Source organism: Balaenoptera acutorostrata, chromosome 19 (genome assembly GCF_949987535.1).
Source record: "Balaenoptera acutorostrata chromosome 19, mBalAcu1.1, whole genome shotgun sequence".
NCBI lineage: Eukaryota > Metazoa > Chordata > Mammalia > Artiodactyla > Balaenopteridae > Balaenoptera > Balaenoptera acutorostrata.
This window is the reverse complement of record NC_080082.1, coordinates 61,185,917-61,212,350: the sequence shown is the minus strand read 5'-3', so window position 1 is coordinate 61,212,350 and position 26,434 is coordinate 61,185,917. Positions and strand designations below refer to the sequence as shown.

Below are 26,434 nucleotides of genomic sequence, written 5' to 3'. Positions count from 1 at the left end.
GTCTCAGCCCTCACAAGACTCTCTGTACCACAGACACTGACTACACACTTCCTTATTAATCCGAAACCTGGGCCAGATACCCTCATATGATGACCGTCCAGCCAGGCCCCAGCATCTCTGAGCGCCATATTAATTCCCGAATCTGAATCTCTTACCATCGTAAATACCACCTGCATCCTTTAGAAAGAGAGTGAGCCGCAAAGACCCCCATACCAGGCCGGTCCGGTCACGATCGTTGATCTCTACAGATTTTGGGGGGGGGGGCGTGGGGGGGGCGCCGCGTGGCTTGCGGGATCTTAGTTCCCTGACCAGGGACCGAACCCGGGCCACTACAGGGAAAGCGCCGAATCCGCCAGGGAATTCCCTCTACAGATTCTTAATCGTTTTAACCAACAGCTCCCAAGGTACCTCAACGACAGGTACACGCGTCACAAACGCTCCCGGTTCCTCTCAAATACCTCCACCTCCGTGCTTCCCACCAGACCCTCAATAATTCCGTAAGTCCACACTACACCATTGCAGCCTGTGGACGACACGTCCACAGGGGCAAACCTCCTATGGGACAAAACCACCAAACTTCAAGGGACAAATGCACACACTGACCCGATTTTCTCCAGTCCACAAGCAGAGCCTAAAACGTTAACACTTCCACGAACCGCTTCTACTTCTAACCCCTGTCGCCCAGATTTTTCGTCGGTCTACGGCGGCCGAAGACGGTCTGAAGCGTTTGAAGAAACGCGGACTGGATTTCTGGTATTACCTTGAGAGGCAATATGTCCGCGCCCAGCTCTCCGCGGCCCCAGGGGGCGGCCATGTTGGGACACCTGACGTACAGAAGGCCAAGGGGCGGGTTTGGGGCCGGGAGCCCTGGGTGGTCCGGAAGGTGAGAAGCCACTGAAATTATTTCATTACCTGTCACTTCGACTCTTGAGAAAATTAGCAGATTTTCAGAGACTCGAGGTTTGCGAGGCAAATATGGAGCTACCTAAACGGCGTTCGACGCACTGGGGAGACAAGTAACGTTGCCGCGGCCTTTATTTTACACCTTGTATTAAAAAAGGAGGGGGGGCGGGTGTCGAAAAGGACCAAGGGTTCAGGTGTCGGTATAGCAGCAGAGAACGAACTCCTGGAAAGAGAAACGGCAATACATCCGGTAATCGGACATCCGCCCCCAAACCTTTGGAGGAACATTTCTTGCAGGAAGCGGCTTTTAAGGACAGAATAAGATTGCAAGAAACTGGCACAGTGTGGAACACGCCATCACGTTCAAAAGGAAAAGAGCGGCAGGGATGAAGCCTAAGTTTTGATTGGGATTGGAGCCTCGGGGAAAGGCCACTTTAAAAATGAGGCCAGTAAAGGTCTGGAGCCGATGAGAAAGGCACAGCCAGAATGGAGTCCAAAAGTATTAAGGTCAATAGCTATTGGCCAAGACACTAAGATAATTCCATGGGGTTAGTTGTGTCAGCAAATGATGCTGGAATAATTGTATACCTATTTGCAAAAACATAAATTAAGACCCATAACTCTAACCATACACAAAATTAACTCGAAATAGATCACAGACCTAAATTTAAGAGGTAGAAGTATGAAACTTAGAGAAGCGAAGAGGAGCCTAAGTTAGCCAAAGAGTTCTGTGACAAGACAAAGTATGAGCCATAAAAGGAAAAATAATAAATTGGACTTTACTAAAATTAAAAACTTTTGTATTTCTAAGCACAGCTTTAATAAAGTATTGAGTGGAGCCAGAGGTTGGGAGAAAATATTGACACATTTAACATCTATTGATAAAGGACTTGTATTCAGAATATATCAAGTGTTCTCAAAACTTAATAACAAAACAACTATCCAGTTACTTTTTGCAGGTTATGAAAATTTCTAAATATTGCATCGTGGTGATAGTGGCACAACTCTATGAACTTGCTAAATGTCATTGAGTTGTACGCTTACTGCTGGTAAATGTTATATGTAAATTATGACCATAAAGCTGTTAAAATGAATTTCTGTTGTGTACAAAATTTATAGCATATGGATTTTTTAAAAGACATCAAATATAATTGCAAAATTATAAACTATCTAGGATTAAAAGTAAATGGAGATGTCTGGGACTTATAAGAAAAACAGTAAAACAAATCTTGGAGTGAGAATGTAAGAATTTGAATAATGAGAGGATCATAATAAAAAGTGAACATAGTTGAATATGTTATGTTTTTCAAGTATACCCCACTTTAATGCATACCTTTTGTATGTGACTTAAGTTACCATCCTACTAGTTCACCCATGATATAATTACAGCCACTTAATATTAATTATATAGAGATATACAAAACATTTTATAATATGGAAATGTTTATAATGAGAAAGTAAGTGATAAAATTAGATTACATCTTTTTTTGTACAGCTTTACCGAGATATAACTGACATAGATTATACCTATTTTAAATAAACTTTTTATTTTGGGGAAATTTTAGATTTACACGAAAGTGACAAAGTACTACAAAGAGTGCACATATACCTTCATTTGACTTCCTCTCATGCGAATATTTTATGTAACCACGGTACATTTGTCAAACTTAGAAATTAACATTGGTATGACACTCAACTAAATTACAGATTCTATTTGGATTTCACAAATTTTTCCACTACTGTCCTTTGTCTGTCTTAGGATTCAACCCTAACGCTGCCTTTAGACATCATGTTTCCTTGAATTCCTCTGTTCCATGACCATTCCTCAGTCTTTTTTTCATGTCCTCAATTATTTTGAGGAGTACTGATCGGGTATTTTGTATATTGACCTTCTTTTAGGTTGGTCTGTTTTCCTCATTAAACAGGGATTTATGCATTTTGGAAAAGACACCACAGAATTGAAGTCCCTTTCTAATAACATCATATTTATGGGTATAGAATATCAAAATGACAACACTGATCTGCTGGCAAAGGTAATATTTGCCAGGTTTCTCCACTGAAAATAGCAAAACAACTTCTGACCAAAAAGAACCATCATATAGGGCTCACACCAAGAGATTTCAAGACTTATAAACCTTTAGTAGTATTGGTGAAAGGACAAACACATAAATCAATGGAACAGAGCAAAGATCTCAGAAAAAGACCCACATAAGTCAAGTATACTCAAGCGTTTGACAGAGATACAAAGGTTATTCAATGGAGAAAGATAGACGTTTTCAGCAGATGCTGCTGGAACACGTGGAAGTCCACAGGCAAAAAACAAACAAAGACAAAGAGAAAAAAAAAATCTCAAAAGAATCTCCTTATAGACAGGTGCAAAAATCCTCTTTTGCAACCCAGAACTCATTGTTCAGTATGAGTTTTGATACAGGTAAGAAGGAACATGATACCTAAAACAGATTCAAGTGGTGGGGGTGTACTGATAAACATAAAGATTGCTTCCAGGACTATAGAGCTGATAATTTCCCTCATATATTAAGCTTTTAAATTATCAGCTATATTGATTTCATACTCTAATTTTAATGTTGACATGAAACAAAGATGGCTTCTTTTTTTAGGCTTTTATCTTAAGAACACAGTGTCAGGATTTTGAAAAGGTACTGGCATATCCCAATGATCTGTACTGTTCTAGGGTGTGATAGCTTAGGAGTGAATATGATTTGAACTTAATACATTTTTAGAGGGTGTCAAATTCAGAACCAGGCAGATGCATCTCCTGACCCTAAACATAGTCCTAAAGTAAATTGCTTGAGGAAATTGGATCCCAGAGATTACAGGTGGGGAATTTTGAAGTGTGTCTGTATTCCACCGGAGATCAAAGAAACCCAACTAAAAGAATTGTGGACTGACTGACCTGACAGCTGTGGATTGAGCAAAACTTCTTTTTGAAAGGGCTATCTTATCTTGAATATTATGACTTTGGAGGAACTAAGGTGATTGGCAGTGGAAAGAATCAGAACATGTGAAATTCCTTAAAAATTTATTGACTTAAATAATTTTGCCTATGTTACACATAATAAAAAAAAACCCTTTACACTTTGTTCAGAAAAAAAAAAAAAAAGAAAGAGGAATCTCAATACATTCATCCTATAAGTCCTATACTTGGTAAAGGACTTGTATCCAGAACATAGAAAGAATTCTGAAAAGTCAACAAGAAACTCCTATTTCAAAAATAGGCAAACCTTGAACAGACACTTGATCAAAGATAACAGATGGCAAACAAGCATATGAAAAGATGGTCTGCATCATTTGTTGTTAGGGAGATGCAAATTAAAACAGCAATGTGAATAATAATAATAATTTTTAAAAAGCAGCAGTGTGATACAAATACCCAGGTATTAGACTTGCTGAAATCCAAAAACTGAAAATATGAAATGCTGGTGATAAGGTGGAGTAACAGGAATTTCGATTATTTGCCAGAGACAATGCAAAAGAAATACAGCCATGTTAGATGATAGGCAGATTCTTGAATGTATGTTCTTACAGATGATCCCAAGTTTTAGAAAGGTAGCCTGAAAAAAAATTTTTTTTAATGAGATGGCTCTCACTGAGGAGTAGAACTCAGGAAAATGGTTGTTCTTACTTGTGTCAAAGAAATCTGAAAGGAAATATCCAAGACTAAACTTTGCAGTAAGATGAACAATAATCCTTTCTTTATTCCTATACACACCACTTGACCACGGTGAATTATCCTGATTTTGGTGGGGACAATGAGAAGAGTGTATGTAGGAGACAAATTTTTAATAAGAACCTTGAGAAAGGACTTGGACTGGAAAACCTGAAAAGAAATGTTTCCAGCATCCAAAGGTCAAGTCTCTAAACACCCACTAGCCTGGGACTATGGGTCTCAAAACTTCCCGACTCCTGGGCTCTCAAACACAGACAAACTCTGCACTCCCTACACAACACTGACCTCAAATTCAATCTGAAATTTACCACAGACACTCTTGCCCATTGACACTCCTCCCCCAATTCCAGGCTTCTCCTGATCATGAGCTGGATGTTAAATTGCTAACCTAGGGGAGAAGCAGTGCTCATTGGTTTCACACCTTTCATCCAGTTTTCAATTACCGAGTCTTGCAGACCTAACGTATAGACCCTAAACCCTGACCAACAAGACCTTCAATCATTAATCTCTTCAGGTTAAGCCTCAATCAAAGGCCCCATCACTAACGCCCAGATTCCTCAGTGACTGAAGCCAAATAAAACCCCAAATACGGTCACTGACACACATTCCCTCTTCACTGACCCCACAGGCCCCTCACTGGGGATCCTTGCCCAGAATTAGGCTCAGCAGATATTGAGTCTCTGAAGACTCCTCCAGTAGCTGCCAAAGGCTAAACCTGGTCCAAAACCATTTCTGATTCTGATGGGCTCTCCCCATAATGCCTCCTTGGCTGTTGCTAGGGACACCGAGGGCTCTTGTTCAGTTTCAGAAGACTTGCACAGGTTCTATGAGGACACACAGCTCTGTGACCTCATAGAGGTTCTGGCGCTTCCAACAGGAGTGGCCATAAAAGCTGCTAAGACTGCTGGGTGAGAAGACATGGAAATGTCTTCTGGGCACCCCAGTGCCTTCCTCTCTTTGCAAGAGATAGTCTCAGTCACAGAGCTAATTTAAGTTTTCAGAGGCCAGAACCAATCCAAGGCCAACGTGGTGTGAGATGCATTCTAGTCATCACTTTGGGCAAAAGTGGCAAGATAATGGTGACCTTGTGCAGTTAGGCAGGAACACCTTGGGTACTACCAGTTTGCCTGGAGTCTTATTACGGACAGAGCCCGAACTCGCTCCGCTTGCCGCAGGTCAGGCCAATAAATCGGGAGAGGGCTTGTTGAGGCAAGGAGTAACAACTTTAATCGGAAAGCCAGCCGACCGAGATGGCAGACTAGTGTCTCAAAAAATCCATCTTCCCTCAGTCTGAATGTGGGCTCCGCTTACACAGAGGAAGGGAAGGAGGAGGGACCCATTGCGATGCCAGTCAATGGCTGAGTGGGACGGCTACCGGTCATGCACTAACAGCTACGCACCTGCCCCGCCTCTATTACAGTCTGATATTCTGTGGCAGAGAAGACGCCCAGAGTTTCTAGTTGGATCTAAGGTTGAATTTACTTGAAGTCTGTATTGGGAAAAGCTACAGTTCAGACTTCCTCCTGTCTTTCTCCTTTACTCTCACCCTGTTGCCACACACACACTTTCAACACTTCTGGTCACCAAATGTGTGGGTTTCCCACACACCAAGCAATTCCTATCAGCGGGGTCCTACATTTTAACTCAATTCTAACACTATCTACTTGGAGATAGTGCCAGATCCCACTAGTTAAGAGCTCAGTCCCTGGGGCTTCCCTGGTGGCGCAGTGGTTGAGAATCTGCCTGCTAATGCAGGGGACACGGGTTCGGGCCCTGGTCTGGGAAGATCCCACATGCCACGGAGCGACTGGGCCCGTGAGCCACAATTGCTGAGCCTGCGCGTCTGGAGCCTGTGCCCCGCAGCGGGAGGGGCCGCGGTGGAGAGAGGCCCGCGCACCGCGATGAAGAGTGGCCCCCGCTTGCCGCAACTGGAGAAAGCCCTCGCACGAACCGAAGACCCAATACAGACAAAAATAATAAACAAATAAATAAATAAATAAATAAATAAATAAAGAAAATCCTTTAAAAAAAAAAAAAAAAAAGAGCTCAGTCCCACAACTGCTCCCACCCCACCTCAGATACTAATCGCAAATAGCTGGTCCCCAAGTTACCTACAACTTGTCTGACTTGGCTCCAAATTGGAGGTTTGCGTGAGCCCCTTGTCGGGTTTGGTTAATCTGCTAGAGTGGCTCACAGAACTCAGGGAAACACTTACCTGTGTTTACTAGTTTATTAAAGGACATGATAAAGGACAGAAATGAACAACAAGCTGAGGAGAAACAGAGTGAGATCTGGGAGTGTTCTAAGCACAGGAGCTTCTGTCCGCATAGAGCTGGGGGTGTATTAACACTCCCTGTACTTCAATGTGTTCACCCTTCTGGAAGCTCTCCACAGCCCCTACTATTGTTGGGATTTTATGGACGCTTCCTCACGTTAGGCATGATCAATTAGTAACTCCATTTCTAGCCCCTCTCCCCTCTCCGGAGGATGGGGAGTGGGCTGAAAATTCCAAGTCTTTTTTTGGGGACCAGCACCCATCCAGGAGCCATTCATGAGCCCACCCAGAGTCCCATTAATAGACCAAGAGATGCTCCACATGCTCTTATCATGCAGGAATTTACAAGGGTTTCAGAAGCTCTGTGCCAGAAACCGGGGGCAGAGACCAATATGTCTATTTTCTACAATTTCACAAGCTCAAATAGTCAACCTCAAAAGGATACATCCTAAACGATTCTATTTTTCTAATATTCTATAAATGACAAAATTATAGGATTAGTGTCGGGGAAAGGATGTGACAATGAGGATGTAGCATGAGGGAGTTTGTGTTGACAAAGCATTCTGAAGTTTTACTGGGGTGTTGGTTACAGGAACCTACATATGTGATAAAGTTTAAGGCGGTATTTAAAAACCATGTTAAAACTGGTGCAATAGAAATAAACCCTGTAGTTAACAGCACTGTTACAATTTCACTTTCCTCTATTTGATAGTAAACTGTGTGGTTATATAAGGTTTTACCTTTGGGAATAGTGGACTGAAGGTGATTTAGGAAATCTCTGGAATATTTCAGTTTTTGTGATTCTAAACTTACTTAAAAATTAAAAGTTATAAAAACATCACATTTATATTAATTTTATAACCCCCCTGCTGCTACTTATAAACTTGGTTAAACACACCAAATATGTTGACTTATACTTATGAAATGAATATATTGTTTCATTCTGAAGTACTTCAAATATTCTGAAATAACACTTAAACTTGGAACCAAAGAAATGCAAAAGTTAATTAGATAATTGAACACTCCTGCACCGTATATACTAAAATTTAATCCATGATGATAGTAACTGCCACTATGTAAAATTTATAAGATCAATGACAAGGCATCTAGAAATACGGCTGAAGGTATCCTTTCTCCAGTTGTTTGTGAGGTGTATTATCCCTTAAGTTTAGACCTGTAACACAATGTTCTCATTCATCATTTCTCCAAGGCTTCTTTCCTTCATTAAGTTGTTTGATATTTTGTTAAAGGCCACCATACTGAAAGTGTTATTGCACAGATTTCCTGGCAAATGATGAGGCAATATTTATTACTGCAAACCCTGCCATATTCATCACCATTAGGAAAGTACTTCTCTAGTGTTAACTGACATCTCTTGAGGTGTTACTTCTGGGCAAAGGCTTTCCCACAATTATATTCCTACCAATTAGAAATATTCATTCACTCATGATCTATGATGACCACATATGATAGAGTCTATTACCAATAAAGTCTTTCCTAGTCTTTCACATTCTTAGGCTTTATCTCAGTATACACTTTTTTAAAAAAAATTATTTATTTATTTTTGGCTGTGTTGGATCTTTGTTGCTGTGCGCGGGCTTTCTCTAGTTGCGGAGAGCGGGGGCTGCTCTTCGTTGCGGTGCGCAGGCTTCTCATTGCAGTGGCTTCTCTTGTTGTGCAGCATGGGCTCTAGGCACACGGGCTTCAGTAGTTGTGGCACGCGGGCTCAGTAGTTGTGGCTCGCAGGCTCTAGAGTGCAGGCTCAGTAGTTGTGGTGCACAGGCTTAGTTGCTCCACGGCATGTGGGATCCTCCTGGACCAGGGCTCGAACCCGTGTTCCCTGCATTGGCAGGCGGACTCTTAACCACTGCGCCACCAGGGAAGCCCTCAGTATACACTTTTTAGACAATAAAATGTCCTAAAACATTTTCACCATGGCTGATTGTGTCTAAGTTGTCTTGTAAATTTTTTCAGCAACATAAAATATGAGGCAATTGATCACTAAAGATAACACCACATTCTTTGCATTGTTATTCTTCTCTGCATACTGTTATCTTGAGTACAACTGGCAACAGGCTTCCCCAGAGTGACTACCTATGAATTCTCTTATGTTTAACAAGGATTGACAAGTGGGCAAAAGCTTTCCCACACTCGCTGCATCCATAGGGCCTCTCTCCTGTATGCTTTCTTTGATGAACATTGAGCCCTGACTTTGTGGTGAAGGTTTTCTCACATTCACTGCATTCATATGGCTTCTCTCCTGTGTGAATTCTCTGATGGGTAATGAGATCATTTTTGCGCAAAGAGAATTTTCCACATTCAGTACATGCAAAGGAAGTTTTTCCTGAGTGAACTCTCTGATGTTGTATGAGGCATGTCTTCTTCCTAAAGGCTTTACCACACTCGTTGCATTTGTACGGTTTCTCTCCAGTGTGAGTTTGCTGATGTGTACCCAGAGTACTCTTCATGGTGAAGCCCTTGCCACATTCATTGCATATATATGGTTTCTCTCCAGTATGAGTTCGCAGATGTGCGATGAGCATGCTTTTCCCAGTTAAGCCTTTGCCACATTCATTGCATACATAGGGTTTCTCTCCTGTGTGAGTGCGCTGGTGTACGTTGAGATGACTCTTCTCTGTGAAGCCTTTACCACATTCACTGCATACATATGGTTTCTCTCCTGTATGAATTCGCTGATGTCCTATCAGCCGGATCTTGGCTGGAAAGCCTTTTCCGCATTCATTGCACACGTAGGGCTTCTCCCCTGTATGAGTTCGCTGGTGTACAATCAGGCGGCTCTTCACAGTGAAGCCTTTCCCACAGTCACTGCATACATAGGGTTTCTCTGCAGTATGAGTTCGCTGATGTACAATAAGATCACTCTTCATGGTGAAGCCTTTTCCACACACACTACATACATAGGGTTTCTCCCCTGTATGAATCCGCTGATGTCTGATGAGAGGGCTTTTCAAGGTGAAGCCTTTTCCACACTCATTGCATGTATAGGGTTTCTCTCCAGTATGAGTTCGCTGATGTACGATGAGGCAGTGCTTCATTGAAAAGCCTTTCCCACATTCACTGCACATATACAATTTCTCTTCTCTGTGAGTTTGCTGATGAGTGATAAGACTGTTCTTCAAGGTGAAACTTTTCCCACATACATTGCATATAAAGGGTTTCTCACCTGTATGAGTTCGATGGTGTGCAATAAGACGCCTCTTCTCGATGAAGCCTTTTCCACATTCACTGCATATGTAAGGTTTCTCTCCTGTATGAGTTTTCTGATGTGTAGTGAGACTGAACTTTGTAGAGAAGGCTTTTCCACACAGACTGCATCCATGGGGCTTCTCTCCCGTATGAGTTCGCTGATGATAAATGAGCCGACACTTTTTGGTGAATGCTTTCCCACATTCACTACATGTGTAAGGTTTCTCTCCCATATGACTTTTCTGATGTATCTTGAACTGCGATTTCTCGAAGAAGGTTTTATCGCATTCAGTGCACTCATAATGTTTCAGACCTGTATGAGTTCTCTGATGTTCAGTGAGCCTGGATTTTCTGGAGAAGGCTTTCCCACACAGACTGCATCCATGAGGTTTTTCTCTAGTATGAACTTTCTGATGATCAAAGAGCTGAGACATCTTGAAGAAGGCTTTCCCACACTCACTGCATACATGGGCTTTCTCTATGTTGTGAGTTCTCTGTTGCTTAGTGGACAGGGAGTTATTGTTGATGGGTTTTGCACTTACAGGAAATTTAATTTCAGTAAAAGATTGCTCGTGGTTAGCATGGAGAAGGGATTTCCCATCTCCATTAAACTCAGCAGAGTTCTCTAAGTTACAGTTTCTCTTCTGGTTTTCAAAACTTAAATTTGAATTTAAAGGTTTTTCAGTTAAGTCAAACATATCACAATTTTGCTTTAATAGGAAACGAGTTTCGTTCTGATTAACAATATTTGCAAATGTATTATGTTCGCAGCATTGTTCCACAGTATTTTGAATGCTGTGATTTGGCAAGTGATGCTGCAGAGGGTCATCAACTTTCCTGATTTCTAGGAAAGAAGAGAACAAGGAATCATTCCACAATCTGTCATAATTTTAATTTGGAAAGAAAACTGTTTCAAAAAATGCCTTCATGTGAAGTAACTATTTAGTGACAATTCTATGTGTGATATAATAAGAAATATATTTGGTCTTCCTCCACAGAACTCCTAAAGCCTTGTAATTTCCTAAGTGACAGGAGTATCTTTCAATACTGAGTTTATGCTAATGAGGTGACTTAGCATAGGGTTCCTACATAACCTCAGGATGGGACTGATCACCAGAAAGACTAAGTGATTAGAAGGTTGGAACTTTCAGCTCCACCCAGCAGCATCTGGGAAAGGAGAGAGGGCCTAGAGATTAAAAATCTATAAAAACTCTTAACAAGATTTGCTCAACCTTTGGATGGGTGAACACATCCATGTGCGAGGAGGGTGGTGCTCCCCAGTTCCATGGGGACAGAAGCTTCTGCATTCAGGAATCCTTCAGTCCTTGCCCTATGTACCTCTTCCTCTGGCTATTCATCTGTATCCTTTATAGTAAACTGGTAAACATAAGTAAATGTTTCTTTGAGTTCTGTGAACCACCCTGGCAAATTAATTGAACCCAAGAAGGGGGTCATGAGAACCTTCAATTTATAGCCAGTTGGTCAGAAGCACAGGTAACAATCTGGAGTTGCAATTGACATCTGACATGGGGACAATCTTGTGGGACTGAACCCTTAACTTGTAGGATCTGACACTATTTCCACGTAGATAGTATCAGAAATGAGTTAAATTTGTAGGACACCCAGGTTTAATTCTGGGCATAGACAACTGAAGCAAAGGAATAAAGAAGGCAATTGCAGTCTGTGAATCACGGTTAAAGGAGCAATGAATATGTAAGAGGTGGAGGAAATCAGGATATGTTCAAAGAAAAGACAAGGTTCACTGCTGGACTTAATGGGAGAAGCACGGAAGAGGCTCAGACTCAAGGATTATTCCAAGAATTATGTGGTTTCAGCCACTGGGTAGGTGGAATGCCTCTTAATAATGTGAAGAATATTACTGAAGTCCAGAATGAGAGGAAAATCTAGCACACATTGTGAAACAAAGCTTAAGGAGGTTATTACTTGTCTGAATACAAACATGAAGAAACACGTTGAATATATAAATGTTTCAAAAGGTCTTATCTGAAAATAGCAATGTGGATAGCATCAACATAGACAGATTATTGAAGAAGAACATATATATATATGTATGTGTATGTATATATATATATATATATATATATATATATATATATATATATATATATATATATATATATAACTGATTCACTTTGCTGTACTCCTGAAACTAACACAACATTGTAAATCGACTGTACTCCAATATAAAATAAAAATTTTTAAAAAGAACCAGAGTATTCAAAGACAGAGTACTGGATAAGATTATGTTTGGAAACATGTATAATAAAAGCTCAAGGCACAGGGCAAAGGCTTTAGCCATTTCCACATGTAGAGTTTGAAAATTCAATCAAGTACATTGAAAAGAACCAAACATTGACAATTGTGATCAGGTGCAAACTTGCAGACCCAGGTGTATAGAACAAATACAATGGCAAGTAAGAATGTGTCTCCTTAGCATCTGATTTCAAGGTAAATGTGATAAACTATTGAGGTTTATCATACTCCAACAACTTGCCCTCTTCTTCATTCTGCAGACCACCATTTACCTAACTCTAGCAAAGCACTAACACTAACATCAAATATAGATAAAATCTTCTGTAACCAACACTCCGAACTAATACTCTACTTGGAACATATTCTCCTATGTTCCTACACAAAAAGGGAACGATGATATGCAGTTACTCCATCCCTGAACATTGCAAAGAAAGGACTGGCCCTCAGAGGATAACCTCTGAGTCCCTGGAATATTCCACCTGATGAGAATGTCTTTTTAGGCATGAGGTCTTAGGACATATCATAGAGTCTATGCTAACAATGTGATTTGTGGTAGATGCCCATTTTTGTATGCCTGAGGCTTTGGACAACACTGTAACATTCTGATTCTGGGGTCTAGAGGCACCAAGCTTGGGTGAGCTTCCCTGGTTGGTAACACTTCACACATGTTGTCAAACATTCAAACATCATTGCTGGGAAAATTCAGCACTGTTCACATGACTCCACTGGTAGAGGACAACCGGGAAGCTTGTGTGCAGCCTCTCCTGGAGTCTTTCCCATGCACATTTGATCTTTGATGACTTTAATCTGTATTATTTTATTGTCACACATTGTAACCAAGAGTATAAAAGTACATTCCCTTCCCCAATAATGTCTACCTTCTATAAAGTAGGCAAAGTGATCCACTTTAAAAATTGTATAATGCCACTCCTCTACTCAAAATCCCATTTTCTCAACTTATTCAGAAAAGAAGCAAGGTCTTGAATGCCCTTGATAGGCAGTTTGTGACCTATGTACCAAAACCCCCAGCTACTACCCTGTTACCCTTAACTCCAGTAATTTTCCCTCTTGCTCAGTCCCTTCTACCCATGTAAGTTTCCTCGAAGTTCCTCAAACACATTCCAGATTCAGGTCTTTCAACCTCCCACTGTCTCACATTTGGAAAACTCCTCACCCAGGAAGATTACTCATATCCCTCATCTATGTGCTCAAAGGCACCTTATCAGAGAGCCACTCCCATTCCAAAAGGGCAGTTCCAAGCCCCAACACCCACTCTTCCATTAGCTGCTTTAATTTTCCTTACAGCAATTTTTACACTAAGACATGTTTTTCTTTTAAATGTGTAGAACTGAAAGAGAACCTCAATTTTTAAAAGGATGGAGAGAAGATTTCTGTTCTAACACACAAAATAGGAAGTCACAGGCCAGCTGCCATGATGAAGACTAAAATACGTAGAAAGAAATTGTACATTAGACAATATTCAGAGAGAAGTCAATTTGGGGGTGTCTCTTTCAGAGAACAGAAGAGGTTAACCCATGGGAATGGAAGAAACTTTTAAGACTTATGAGAACTGAGAAGAAAATGGAAATGAAAGTATGGAAAACCCTGGAAGGGGGTGGGGACCAAAGAACCACACAAATGCACAGCAAAAACCAGGTTATCATGGGGACACAGCATCCAAGGTGGGGTTGCCTGTTATGGTGGGAAATCGTTATTTCCTCATACGGCAGGAAGAAGGTACAGTGGTAAGAAGAGTATGATGAACTCAAAGTTCTCTTTCCAGAGAGGCCTGGAAAGTGGGATATCTCAGCAAGAGAGGCGGTAACACAGACAGAGATCTTGTGATGGTAGACGAAGGAGAGGAAGATTTGAAAATCCAAGGAAGAAGAAAACTATGCAAACAAACAAAAATAAGATGCATATGAAATAAGTGGGGATCAGGGACTTCCCCGGTGGCCCAGTGGTAAAGAATCCACCTTATATTGCAGGGGAAGTGGTTTCGATCCCTGGTCAGGGAACTAAGATCTCATGTGCCATGGAGCAATTAAGCCCGAGTGCCACAGCTACTGAGCTCGCGCACTTCAACTAGAGCCCGCGTGCTGCAAACTACAGAGCCCGCTAGCTCTGGAGCCCGCATGCCACAACTACAGAGCGCACGTGCCCTGGAGCCTGCACACCACAACTAGAGGAGAGAAAACCCGCAAGCCACAACTAGAGAGAAGCCTGCACACCACAACAAAGAGCCCGTGTGCCGCAACGAAGATCCTGCGTGCCGCAACTAAGACCCGACGCAGCCAAAAATTTAAAACTGAAATAAAATAAATAAATAAATAATAAAGACACAATAAAAAAAAACCACACACACACACTCATGGTTTAGAAATAAGCAGGGATAAGATCTCAGAAGAAAACAAAGGGATATATTTTCCTCTTAACTTCCACAAAGAAAGAGTTCTTATACAGGAAGAGAGGTACGTGATAGGGCTGTTTATGTTTCCTCAGACACTATCACAGCTCTGACACCTTCTCTCCTGACCAGAGTTCGACTTCTCTGGCTGCCCACCTTGCTGGGTCTCACCCACTCACCTGGACAGATTCGACCATGGCTGTCATCTTCTACTGGCCACAGTTGTTCTCCTCGCTCCAACCTGGAGACAGCATCTGGTTTGCTGGCTTGATACCCTGTTCATGAAAAATGATAGAAGAATTAGACATATCGAACTGGGCTGGGATACGGCAGGAAGGGATAATGGTACATGGAGGGAATAAACAGGTTTCACATCTGTAACCTCAAGGCTTTTCTCTCAGGAGAGGGGCGATTATACCCTCTAGTCTGGGGCAAGAGAAGGATCTGAGACTCGACCGTCCAGAGGAATGCAGTTAGTCTGAAGAGTTAAGAGGCTGAGAATGGAATGGTCACTGACGGGCACCCTCTGAGGGACCCAGGGGAGCTGTCCTCACCTACGGACACCAGGTTGCTATAGTTCTCCAGCATCACATCCCGGTACAGGTCCTTCTGATCGGGGTCCAGGAGCTGCCACTCCTCCCACGTGAACTTCATAGTCACGTCGTCATACGTCAGGGATTCCTGTCATAACACAGTCACGTTTAGCCAAGTGATGTTCTTTGGGTGACATGGAAAAATGTAAAGGAAATTATTCTGCTCACTTTTGCCATATAGGAAATTGGTGGGTTTTTTCCGTCTTACGCTCTGATAGAATAAGAATACTAGTAAAATACTATGATACGGTGCTGTCTTCCAGATGGAATAGATGCGTAAGGCAGGGTTAAAAATGCCAAGCTTCTGGGCTTCCCTGGTGGCGCAGTGGTTGAGAATCCGCCTGCCAATGCAGGGGACACGGGTTCGAGCCCTGGTCTGGGAAGATCCCACATGCCGCGGAGCGGCTGGGCCCGTGAGCCACAACTACTGAGCCTGTGCATCTGAAGCCTGTGCTCCGCAACAAGACAGGCCGTGATAGTGAGAGGCCCGCGCACCGCGATGAAGAGTGGCCCCCACTTGCCGCAACTAGAGAAAGCCCTCACACAGAAACGAAGACCCAACTCAGCCATAAATAAATAAATAAAAATTTAGGCGATTTCTTTAAAAAAAAAAAAATGCCAAGCTTCTCATCATGGCTTGGTCTTTCTGGTTACCAGCCCTCATCCAGGAGCTCACTCAGAGTCACCTCGGTAGAACAAAGTCACTCCTGTCACCCAGGAAATGACAAGAGTTTCAGGGGCCCTGTGTCAGGAACAGAGGTCAAAGACCAATATTAGAACAGGAGATACCCCTAGTGTTCTTATCACTTAGGGAATCACAAGGGTTTTAGGAGCTCTGTGCCAGGAACAGGGGGCAGAGACCAATACATATTTTCTGCTATCTCACAAGCATTCACTAATATCAAACTATATGCTACTTACAAGTAGATGAAGAAAATACATACTAATTTCAGTGGTCAATATACTAAACAAAATAAGAGAAACTGTACAGGAAATTCCCTGGCGGTCCAGTGGTTAGGACTCGGTGCTTTCACTGTGGTGGCCCACGTTCAATCCCTGGTTGGGGAACTAAGATCCCACAAGCCATGTGGCCAAAAAAAAAAAAAAAGAAAAGAAGAAGAAGAAAAAAAAACTGTACAAAACACGTATAAAGCATAAAAGATTATTAGATGATCAGGAACTTTATTCAATATCCTGTAATAGGGCTTCCCTGGTGGCGCAGTGGTTGGGAGTCTGCCTGCTGATGCGGGGGACGCGGGTTCGGGCCCTGGTCTGGGAGGATCCCGCGTGCCGCGGAGCGGCTGGGCCCGTGAGCCACAATTGCTGAGCCTGCGCGTCTGGAGCCTGTGCCCCGCGACGGGAGGGGCCGCGATGGAGAGGGGCCCGCGCACCGCGATGAAGAGCGGTCCCCGCACCGCGATGAAGGGTGGCCCCCACTTGCCGCAGCTGGAGAGGGCCCTCGCACGAACCGAAGACCCAACACAGCCAAAAATGGATAAATAAATAAATAAATAAATAAATAAATAAATAAATAAAAAAAGAAAAAAAAATATCCTGTAATAAACCATAATGAAAAAGAATATGAATACATATAACTGAATTACTTTGCTGTACACCAGAAACTAACAGAACATTGTAAATCAACTATACTTCAATAAAAAAATTAAAAAACAAAAAAAGAATAAAAAGTCCAAAAAAAAGATTATAAGATGATCAAATTTATAAGAAAACTATTCTTTTTTTTTTTTAATTTATTTATTCATTTATTTTTGGCTGTGTTGGGTCTTCGTTGCTGTGCGAAAGCTTTCTCTAGTTGCGGCAAGTGGGGGCCACTCTTCATCGCGGTGCGCGGGCCTCTCACTATCGCGGCCTCTCTTGTTGCGGAGCACAGGCTCCAGATGCGCAGGCTCAGTAGTTGTGGCTCACGGGCCCAGTTGCTCCGCGGCATGTGGGATCTTCCCAGACCAGGGCTCGAACCCGTGTCCCCTGCATTGGCAGGCAGATTCTCAACCACTGCGCCACCAGGGAATCCCAAGAAAACTATTCTTTAAAGAATATATATATATATATATGGACAGAGACAATGCACATATATGTGTTTATATCATTAAGTGGGGTTAATATCATATTAGATGAAATGAGGAAACAGCAGTAGGAAACATGTTTTTACATTTATAAGAAGTAAGGACAGGGACTTCCCTGGTGGCACAGTGGTTAAGAATATGCCTGGCAATGCAGGGGACACAGGTTCGATCCCTGGTCCGGGAAGATCTCACATGCTGTGGAGCAACTAAGCCCATGTGCCACAACTACTGAGCCTGTGCTCTAGAGTCCGTGAGCCGCAACTACTGAGCCCACGTGCCACAACTACTGAAGCCCTAGAGCCCGTGCCCTGCAACAAGAGAAGCCACCGCAGTGAGAAGCACACGCACGGCAATAAAGAGTAGCCCCCGCTCGCTGCAACTAGAGAAACCCTGTGCACGGCAACGAAGACCCAACACAGCCAAAAATAAATAAACAAAAATAAATAAATTTATAAAAAAAAAAAAAAGTAAGGACCGTCAAGGACTGCAGTTAAGGACCCAACACATCACCTCTATGGAGAACCGTCGAAGTCCTATGTGAACTTGAGACCCATGTGCCATGAAACATTAACATCCCTCAAGGAACTGGTCTGCTTTTTCCTCACAGTTGATCCCTATGATATGTGATATAATAAGAAACATATATTTGGTCTTCAGCCCCAGTTTCTAACACAATTGCTCCTAAACCCTTGGAGTTTTTTAAGTAATAGAGGTAAGGGGCATTCTGTGTTATTTATAACAAGTCCCTTTCAAACATACCTGAGTTTATGCTAGCAAGGTGAGTCTTGGTGGACCCCGAGAGAGTTTCAGGATGGGGGTTGGTTGCCCAGGGAACCAACCTTGTGATTAGAGGGTTGGAACTTTCAGCCCCACTTCTAGTCCCCAGGGAGGGGGGAGGGACTGGAAACTGAGCCAATCAACAATAGCCATTGATTTAATCTACCACACCTACCCAATGAGACCTCCATAAAAAAAACCCTAAACTACAGGGCTCAGAGCACTTCCGGGATGGTGAACACATCTAGGCGCTGGGGGTGTGACACTCCTAGAGAGGGCATGGAAGGTCCTTGTCCCTTCCCTCATATCTTGCCTAAGTATCTTTCCATTTGGCTCTTCCCAAGCTGTATCCTTCATAATGAACCAGTATAGGTAAGCAAAGTCTATTCCTGAGTTATGTGAACCGTTGTAGTAAACTATCGAACCTGAGGAAGGGATTTCGGGAACCCCCGATTTGCAGCCAAGTCAGAAGTATGGGTACTGTGGGCAGCCAATACTTGGCATCCAAAGTGAGGGCAGTCCTGTGGGATTGAGCCCTTAAACCTGTGGAGACTGACAGTAACTGCAGTAGTTAATGTCAGAATTGAATTAAATTGTAGACGCTCAGCTGGTATCTAGAGTTGGAGAAGTGACTGTTGGTCTGGAAAGATCCACACATTTGGTGCCAGAAGTGCTGGGAGTAGAAACAGTTTGTAGTACTGCCTGACATGTAACTTATGATTCTCTTGTGATGGCTGTCAGAGATATTACACAAAAATTGACAGCTAATATAACTCACAGGATTTTGCACATTCACATATTATATCCCAACACGAGTCACGGAATATGAATCCTATGAATAATATATTCCTGATCCAACTTCACCAAGATTTCTCCAGATCCTGCTAGGATCCATTTAAACTTTTCTACTTAGCTGCACTGATTTTTACAGGCAAAGCCACTGGGGAATAAAGAAAGAATAAAAGAAACCAAAAGTCACCTGGGCCTGGATCATTTTCTTCTGACTTTGGGAAGTGGCTGCAAACTGGGATGCTGTCTTTAGCTCTTCTGGATCAGCTCTACATTTCTGTTCAAAAATCTCAGTCTCCAATCAAGGATGTCTCCAGAACTGACAGTACTTAAGTCTCAGAATCTTTTCCTCCTTCTTTCCTTTGATCCCTCTTGTTCCTGGGGAGCCAGCATCTGTGGGCTGAAGAGCAAATTACTCTGAGTGGCACATTCTCTTTCGGCCCAGATGCTGTCAGTGTTGCTGGCCACTCATCTTAAATTAAGGCCCCCAAAGATCGATTGGTCCTTTTATTAAGAAGCTTTTACATCTGGGCCAATAAAACACAACATTCCGAATATTTGGGAAGTACACCTTTCTCTTGTAAAGTGGAAGCAGTAAGACTGTGAAAGGGGATGTGGGAAGGAGAACCAGCACAGCACAATGCCCCACTGGCAGGGAAATCCACAGGTAGATCAACTTTAGGAAAGAGGACACACAGATAGGATATACACATTTTTCTTCTTTTAAACCACGTGCATCCACGTACCTCTTCAAAAGTCTTTTTACATCCCAGGGTTCACACACTCAAATTTGAAGAACATCATGTTAAGCAAATAAGAAGCACCGTCATGTTATTTCTCATTACCATCCACTTCTTGATCCTCGATAAGAGTATTATAAGCATAAACCTATAAAGGATTCTCAGCCAAAAAATCCTTTAGGAATAAAACTGAAATAAAAACATTTTCAGGGGTCGGGGGGGAGAAGGATAAATTAGGAGTTTGGGATTATCATATACATACTACTATATATAAAACAGATAACCAACAAGGACGTACTGTATAGCACAGGGAACTATATTCAGTATTTTGTAATAAACTGTAGGAGAAAAGAATCTGAAAAAAAAATAGATATATATGTACGTACAACTGAATCACTTTGCTGTACACCGGAAACTAACACAACATTGTAAATCAACTGTACTTCAATTAAAAAAAAAAAAAACATTTTCAGGCAAAACCAGAGAGAATTCTTCATCAGAAGACCTGTAATACAGCAAATGCACATGTTCTTCAAGCAAAAGGAAAGGGTCCTCCAATGTAAGCAGAGGACCAAGGAATGAAAAGGAACTAAACTGGTAAATAAGCAGTTAAGTCTAAGTGAGTACAAGCTGGGAAAATGATCATATCTCAGGAGGTTTTAAAAATATAGAGAGTTAACCACCACTTCCCTGGTGGCGCAGTGGTTAAGAATCCACCTGCCAATGCAGGGGACATGGATTCGAGCCCTGGTCCGGGAAGATCCCACATGCCGCGGAGCAACTAAGCCTGTGCACCACAACTACTGAGCCCGCTCTCTAGAGCCCGCGAGCCACAACTACTGAGCCCACGTGCCTAGAGCCCGTGCTCCGCAACAAGAGAAGCCACCGCAGTGAGAAGCCCATGCCCCACAAGGAAGAGTAGCCCCTGCTCGCCGCAACTAGAGAAAGCCCACGTGTAGCAATGAAGACCCAATGCAGCCAAAAATAAATAAACAAATAAATTAAAAAAAAATAGAGTTAAAATTTACCATGATAGTGTATAAATTATGAGGTGGGTAAACGAATGAGTGTTCTAAGATCTCTGTATAGATAGAGTATAAAAGTACTAATTACAGTAACACTTTGACAAATAAAGGCTGTATATTATTTGTAATCTCTGTTGTCAGAATAAAACTAATAACTTTTAAAAACATACATAATTTCTATGTTAAAAGAGACAGAAAATGTAATGTACATGGCTTCTGTGGCAATTACTCAACTCTACCACTGTAGCTCAAAAGCAGTCATACTTTTGGACTTCCCTGGCGGTCCAGTGGTTAAGAGTCCATGCTTCCACGGCAGGGGGCACGGGTTCCATCCCTGGTTGGGGAAGTTCCACATGCCATGCAATGTGGCCAAAAAACAGCCGTATTTAAAAAACAAAAAAATAGGTGTGCTAGGTTCCAATAAAACTTTATTAACAAAAACAGGCACTGAACCAGAGTTAATCCATGGGCTCCAGGTGTCCAACCCTGAATTGAAGCAGAAAAGCCATATGATCATCTAAATCAAGAGTCAGTAACAGACTGTCCAGGGCCTGGACCACCTGTTTTTACAAATCAAGGTTTATGGGAACACAGCCAGACGCATCTGTTGACTATTGTCTTAGGCTGTTTTCACACTATAATAGCAGGGTTGAGAATCTGAGTTTGGATACATTACCCACTGCAATGCAGTTTGAAAAAATAATAATAAAAGGTGAGTTTTGAATATAAGGAGAGGCAAATTGTATTTGCCTAATATGTCTATACATCTGTTTAGTCAGGAGGCTGGTCACAAAATTAAAATGGAAAAATTCTATACGATTCTAAAGCACACACAGGTCAAATGTCTGTTTAAAAAGAACGTTTCCTGGGAATAATTTAACATTCAAGCGAAAATGATCAATGAAACTATCAACTGGTAACCTAAAAATCCATTTCTAAGAATCTCTGAAAGGGAAATATTGGCAAAAGTGTGATATTTGACAGGTCATTTTTACTTTCTTCACTATATTTTTCATAAGAGCATGTATATTTTAAAAATCAGAGAGGGGACTTCTCTGGTTGTCCAGTGGTAAAGATTCCGCCTTCCAATGCAGGGGATGCGGATTCAATCCCTGGTCAGGGAAGTAAGATCCCACATGCCGCGGAGCAACTAAACCCGCGCGCCACAACTGCTGAGCTCGTGCACCTCAACTAGAGTCCGCGTGCCACAAACTGCAGAGCCCATGCGCCCTGGAGCCTGCGCACCACAACTAGAGAAAACCCGCAGGCCACAACTAGAGAGAAGCCTGCACGCTGCAACGAAGAGCCTGCGCCACAACTAAGACCTGATGCAGCCAAAAAAGAAGAAAAAAAAATCAGAGAAATATCAGCATTCTACACTTCAAATAAAATTGCTGTAGATGGTCATTAATATAAGTTCACGGCTTTCGAAATTTTCTTTCCAAAAAAAAAAAAAAAAACAATAGAGAGGGAAAACAAGGAGGAAAGCAGGGAGAGAGAAAATGAGTTATAAATACAAATTTTACAAAACACAAAGTCACAAATATGGGGAAATTAGCAGCTTTTTTACTCAGCTATGCTATGCATCTGCCATCACAGTTCATTATTTAAGGTATTTTACTTCACTTAATCTTCAAAATAACTCTAAGGGAGAGATTTTAATTGCTTTTCTCTTCTTTTTTTCTAAGAAGGAAACAGACAAGAGGTCACACGAACTGCACAATGAGCAGGAGGCAGAATTTGGACGGAAAAACCAGATTCATCTCGTTCCGAAATTAATTTTCACTCCACACCAGGCCAAAATTATTTGTAAATAAGATGTCTGTTCATTACATAAAGAAAGGAAACAAGTAAAAGGCTGTTAGTAGAACTGTAATTAATCATGTGATTGAATAAGTATTTAAAGTAATGGTAGAGGTCTGCAACTTACTTGGAAATATACCAAAACCAACAACAACAAAAGAGTGATACATGAACAGAAGGATGAACAGAGGGTTAGGTAACTAACTGGTAGAGCAAGTCTAGTACTATTAATAATAAAGCCTAAGTGGTAGGTATATGGGTGGTTAATATAAAATCCTTTCAATATTTCTGTATGTTTGAAAATTTTCACACTAAAATGGTGGGTGGAAAGAAAGATATTGTAGGTTTAAGAATTTAGTAAGGTGACCAAACATAAATATTTAAAGTTAATTGCTGGGGGGCGTGGGGAGAGGATAAATTAGGAGGATGGGATTAACATACACACACTACTATATGTAATATAGATAACCAACAAGGACCTACTGTATAGCACAGGGAGCTATACTCAATATTTTGTAATAACCTAGAAGGGAAAAGAATCTGAAAAAGATATCTATATATACATGTATAACTGAATCAATGTGCTGTACACGTGAAACACGATATTGTAAATCAACTATACTTCAATTTTTAAAAAATCAGCCAAAAATAAATAAATAAATAAAGTCAACTGTTCTTTTATGTTGTAGAAAATTATAAGGAAACGGGAGTTAGCAAATAATAATATGTTTACAATTGCAATTAAAATAAGTAGTCTAGGCTGGAGATGAAAGGCAAGGGAACAAATCCATGGGCAAATGCATAATCATAAAATGTTCCAAAAAATGACACCTAAGTATTTTAAATATTTCATGTCTATATAAAAGTATGCAGTCACTGAATATAAACCTACTTATAATACCACCAGTTCACTCATTTAAAATAATTTGTAAATCTATATTCCATGAAATAAAGTGAAAGAGAAAATCATAGTACCATTTACGCAATTTATCTGAATTATGAATATGAAGGACATGATATAAACGCCTAAAACTGAAATACACTAAAATTTTACAAGCATTGTCCTTTGGGAACAGAACTCACGGTGACAGAGATGTTATTTTACTTGTTTTAGACAGAATCTGAAAAGAAATAGCCAAGAGGAACGTGCAGGACTCTTGCAGGACAAAGGATAAAAGCTGCATCTTAAGTATCGTAAAACATACTGCTATTAGATATTCATCTGGTGGATCTCTGGATCATTCATCTTGCCAAAAACCTTCATTTCTGAGAGTTTAAGAGTACGGGGTGATGTTGGGTGCCAAAGAGGATTTTAAAACTAGTGGTGAAGAAGGGACTCGGACCGACCTAAACGGCAGAAGGGTAACGTTAACGTCCATCACATCTGTTATACAGGCCGAGGTTGGAGCTCAACACACGCAGCGGCCAAGTACTCGGGCCTCCAAAGTATCAGCCCATACACGCATCTGTACCCCCAAATGATTACTACCACCACCCGGATTAATCTCAGAGACTCCTGTCCATTAATCCCGAAACAGATACTCCATCTTTTAGCCCCAAACAAAACCCGAACCACAAACAGCATTCACTGACAAACACCACCCTCCAGTTCGCAATCACTTAGCCCTATAGAGAGTAAACGGCAAAGACCCCAACACGTGCCCTCGGGACTAAATCGTTGACCTCTAGGGATCTTTAACCACTAAGCACAAGAGACTCTCCTGATTGAAGCCAGAAGTACCCCAACCGCACATACACTGTTACCCACCCTTTAGGGCTCCCCTGGAAAAGAACACCCATTCACGCTGTCCTCCCGCTTGTATTCCACACGCACCACCCAAGGCGGACGCTGACAGGCCCTCCCACCCCACTGTCCACGAAGAGACCCAGCCACTAACTTGACTTCCTCCAGGGACGATCGCGACCCATCCACGGCTGAACTTACTTCGCGGAACTTCGTCGCTTCCCTCATCACCGCGGTACGGTGGCCAACGAGGGTCTGAGATGTTTCTGCCGCAAAAAGACAACCGAAGTTCCGGCTTCTCTTCGGAGGTAACTTGGCCGCGCCCTCTAGCGTGGCCCGGTGGGCGCGGCCATGTTTGGGGATCGGGCGTCTGAAGAGCGAAGAGCCCCGTTCTGCGCTCGTGCGCGGGGACGGCTGGGAAGACGGAAGCTCACCGAAACTGTCAATTTTGGGGCACCTGAACCCTTAATAAAAACGGACGTATGCGCATAAGCTCGAGCTTGCACCAAACAAGAAAGGCATGGGGGTAAATCCCTTTCTGCGAGCTGGCAAGAAAATTAAAATGGCAGTAACCTTGATCCACTTTGTACGAAAGTTAGGAAACGGCCCAGTGGGCGCAACCATCTTACAGGAAGTGGAGGAATCCGTACAGCACAACTCGCGTTTGGGAAAAGGCGAACTGTCCGGTAGAGGATATCTGGGCCAAGTTTCTAGAGAAATTGGCCTGAAGGGACTTTTGAACGGCACAGGGCTTGGAGAAGCTCTGACGTGACAGGGATGGCGGCCATAGGTTAGGAAATAAAAACAGCTGGAACGTGCTAAAGCTGTTCGTATGTATGAGGGAAAGGCCACTGAAGGCGGGCCCAATGTGAAGGGCGTACCTATGACAGAGGGGGGAAGCTTTCCCTTTGGGGTCCAAAGACAAAGGCAGGGCTCTGAAGACCAAGGGTCAAAAATTAGGGAAATATGACTTCAAGGAGAATAAAAGGTTGTGTAAAAAAAAGAGTAATCATGTTACACTACGTGAGTCAGTTGCAAATAGCGTTACAAAGTCGTAGTAATGTAACACCGTAACTGTGGTTCCAACTAAACCCGTTGGAAGAATGGAGGAAAAGGAAAGGAAATGCCGTGTGTGTGTGTGTGTGTGTGTGTGTGTGTGTGTGTGTGTTAGATATGAGTGTACTGAAACAGAAATGTCTAAACTACTCCAGACTCAATGGATCATTTTACATTCCCACCATCGATATATGAGATCCACTTTCTCTGATTCCTCACTAGGATTTGTTATAAAGAGATTTTAAAAGGAATAAGAAAAAGATGACCAACCTAATTTTTTCTTTTACTTTTTTTATTATTTTTAAATTTTTGGCTGCGTTGGGTCTTCGTTGCTGTGCACAGGCTTTCTTCTACTTGTAGCGAGTGGGGGCTGCTCTTCATTGCTGTGCATAGGCTTCTCATTGCGGTGGCTCCACTTGTTGCGGAGCACAGGCTGTAGGCGTGCGGGCTTCAGTAGTTGCCGCGCGTGGGCTTGGTAGCTGTGGCTCGCGGGCTCTAGAGCGCAGGCTCAGTAGCTGTGGCGCATGGGCTTAGCTGCTCTGCGGCATGTGGGATCTTCCTGGACCAGGGCTTGAACCCATGTCCCCTGCATTGGCAGGCGGATTCTTAACCACTGCACCACTGGGGAAGCCCAGGCCAACCTAAAATTTTTAATAGCTAAATAATATACTGGCCACTTATTTTTAAAAATCGCAAATACTTAATTTTTAAAATGCCAGTCTTACTAATATTCAAATTCATGAAGAGTGAATGATGAATAATATTCAGTCTCAGGCTATAGGATAAAGGTATTCTATTGGTCTTCATCTCTCATCTGCACAGTAGATAACAGAGGTGTCCACCACATACAGCTTTGAATGAATTGGTATGTTATTATCAAGCTTGTCATAGTTCTAGTTCAAAAAATGCACACCAATAAATTTTAGGTGTTAGACGTTTGGTATGTTTTTTAGGGGGGCAGGATTGAGTCTGGAGTATAAAAATTAATAAAATGTTTTTGGAGTACAACTTGCAATTACCGAATTTAAACTTTTGTCTTAGAGCCACCAATCAATTTTAAGAATTGAAA

The 26,434-nt window shown here is 42.1% G+C and overlaps 2 protein-coding genes and 1 pseudogene across 8 annotated transcripts in view; 1 reads left to right on the top strand and 2 right to left on the bottom strand.

Moving 5' to 3' along the window:
* Positions 1 to 15,350, bottom strand: part of LOC103019575 (zinc finger protein 615-like) — a 36,887-nt gene extending 21,537 nt beyond the window's left edge. The window contains 2 exon segments of the mRNA XM_057533514.1: positions 14,934 to 15,029; positions 15,309 to 15,350. The gene's annotated coding sequence lies outside the window, so the exon portion shown is untranslated.
* On the top strand, positions 3,258 to 3,349 carry LOC114237675 (small nucleolar RNA SNORA40; annotated as a pseudogene).
* Positions 6,648 to 24,650, bottom strand: ZNF615 (zinc finger protein 615). 7 transcript variants are annotated; one of them, XM_007179863.2, is made up of 7 exons: positions 24,511 to 24,650; positions 19,744 to 19,926; positions 19,188 to 19,397; positions 17,942 to 18,045; positions 15,309 to 15,435; positions 14,934 to 15,029; positions 6,648 to 10,917 (listed from the first exon to the last, which is right to left on the bottom strand). In XM_007179863.2, the coding sequence occupies exons 4-7, from the start codon at positions 17,990 to 17,992 to the stop codon at positions 8,957 to 8,959; spliced, it is 2,235 nt and encodes a 744-aa protein (XP_007179925.2). In that variant the 5' UTR covers positions 17,993 to 18,045; positions 19,188 to 19,397; positions 19,744 to 19,926; positions 24,511 to 24,650; the 3' UTR covers positions 6,648 to 8,956. The 7 variants fall into 7 exon arrangements, with proteins under 7 accessions (XP_007179925.2, XP_007179924.2, XP_007179926.2 ...); XM_007179862.2 differs by lacking the exon at positions 24,511 to 24,650 and adding an exon at positions 24,464 to 24,495; XM_007179864.2 differs by lacking the exon at positions 24,511 to 24,650 and adding an exon at positions 24,334 to 24,450.
* Between the last annotated feature and the right edge of the window lie 1,784 nt (positions 24,651 to 26,434).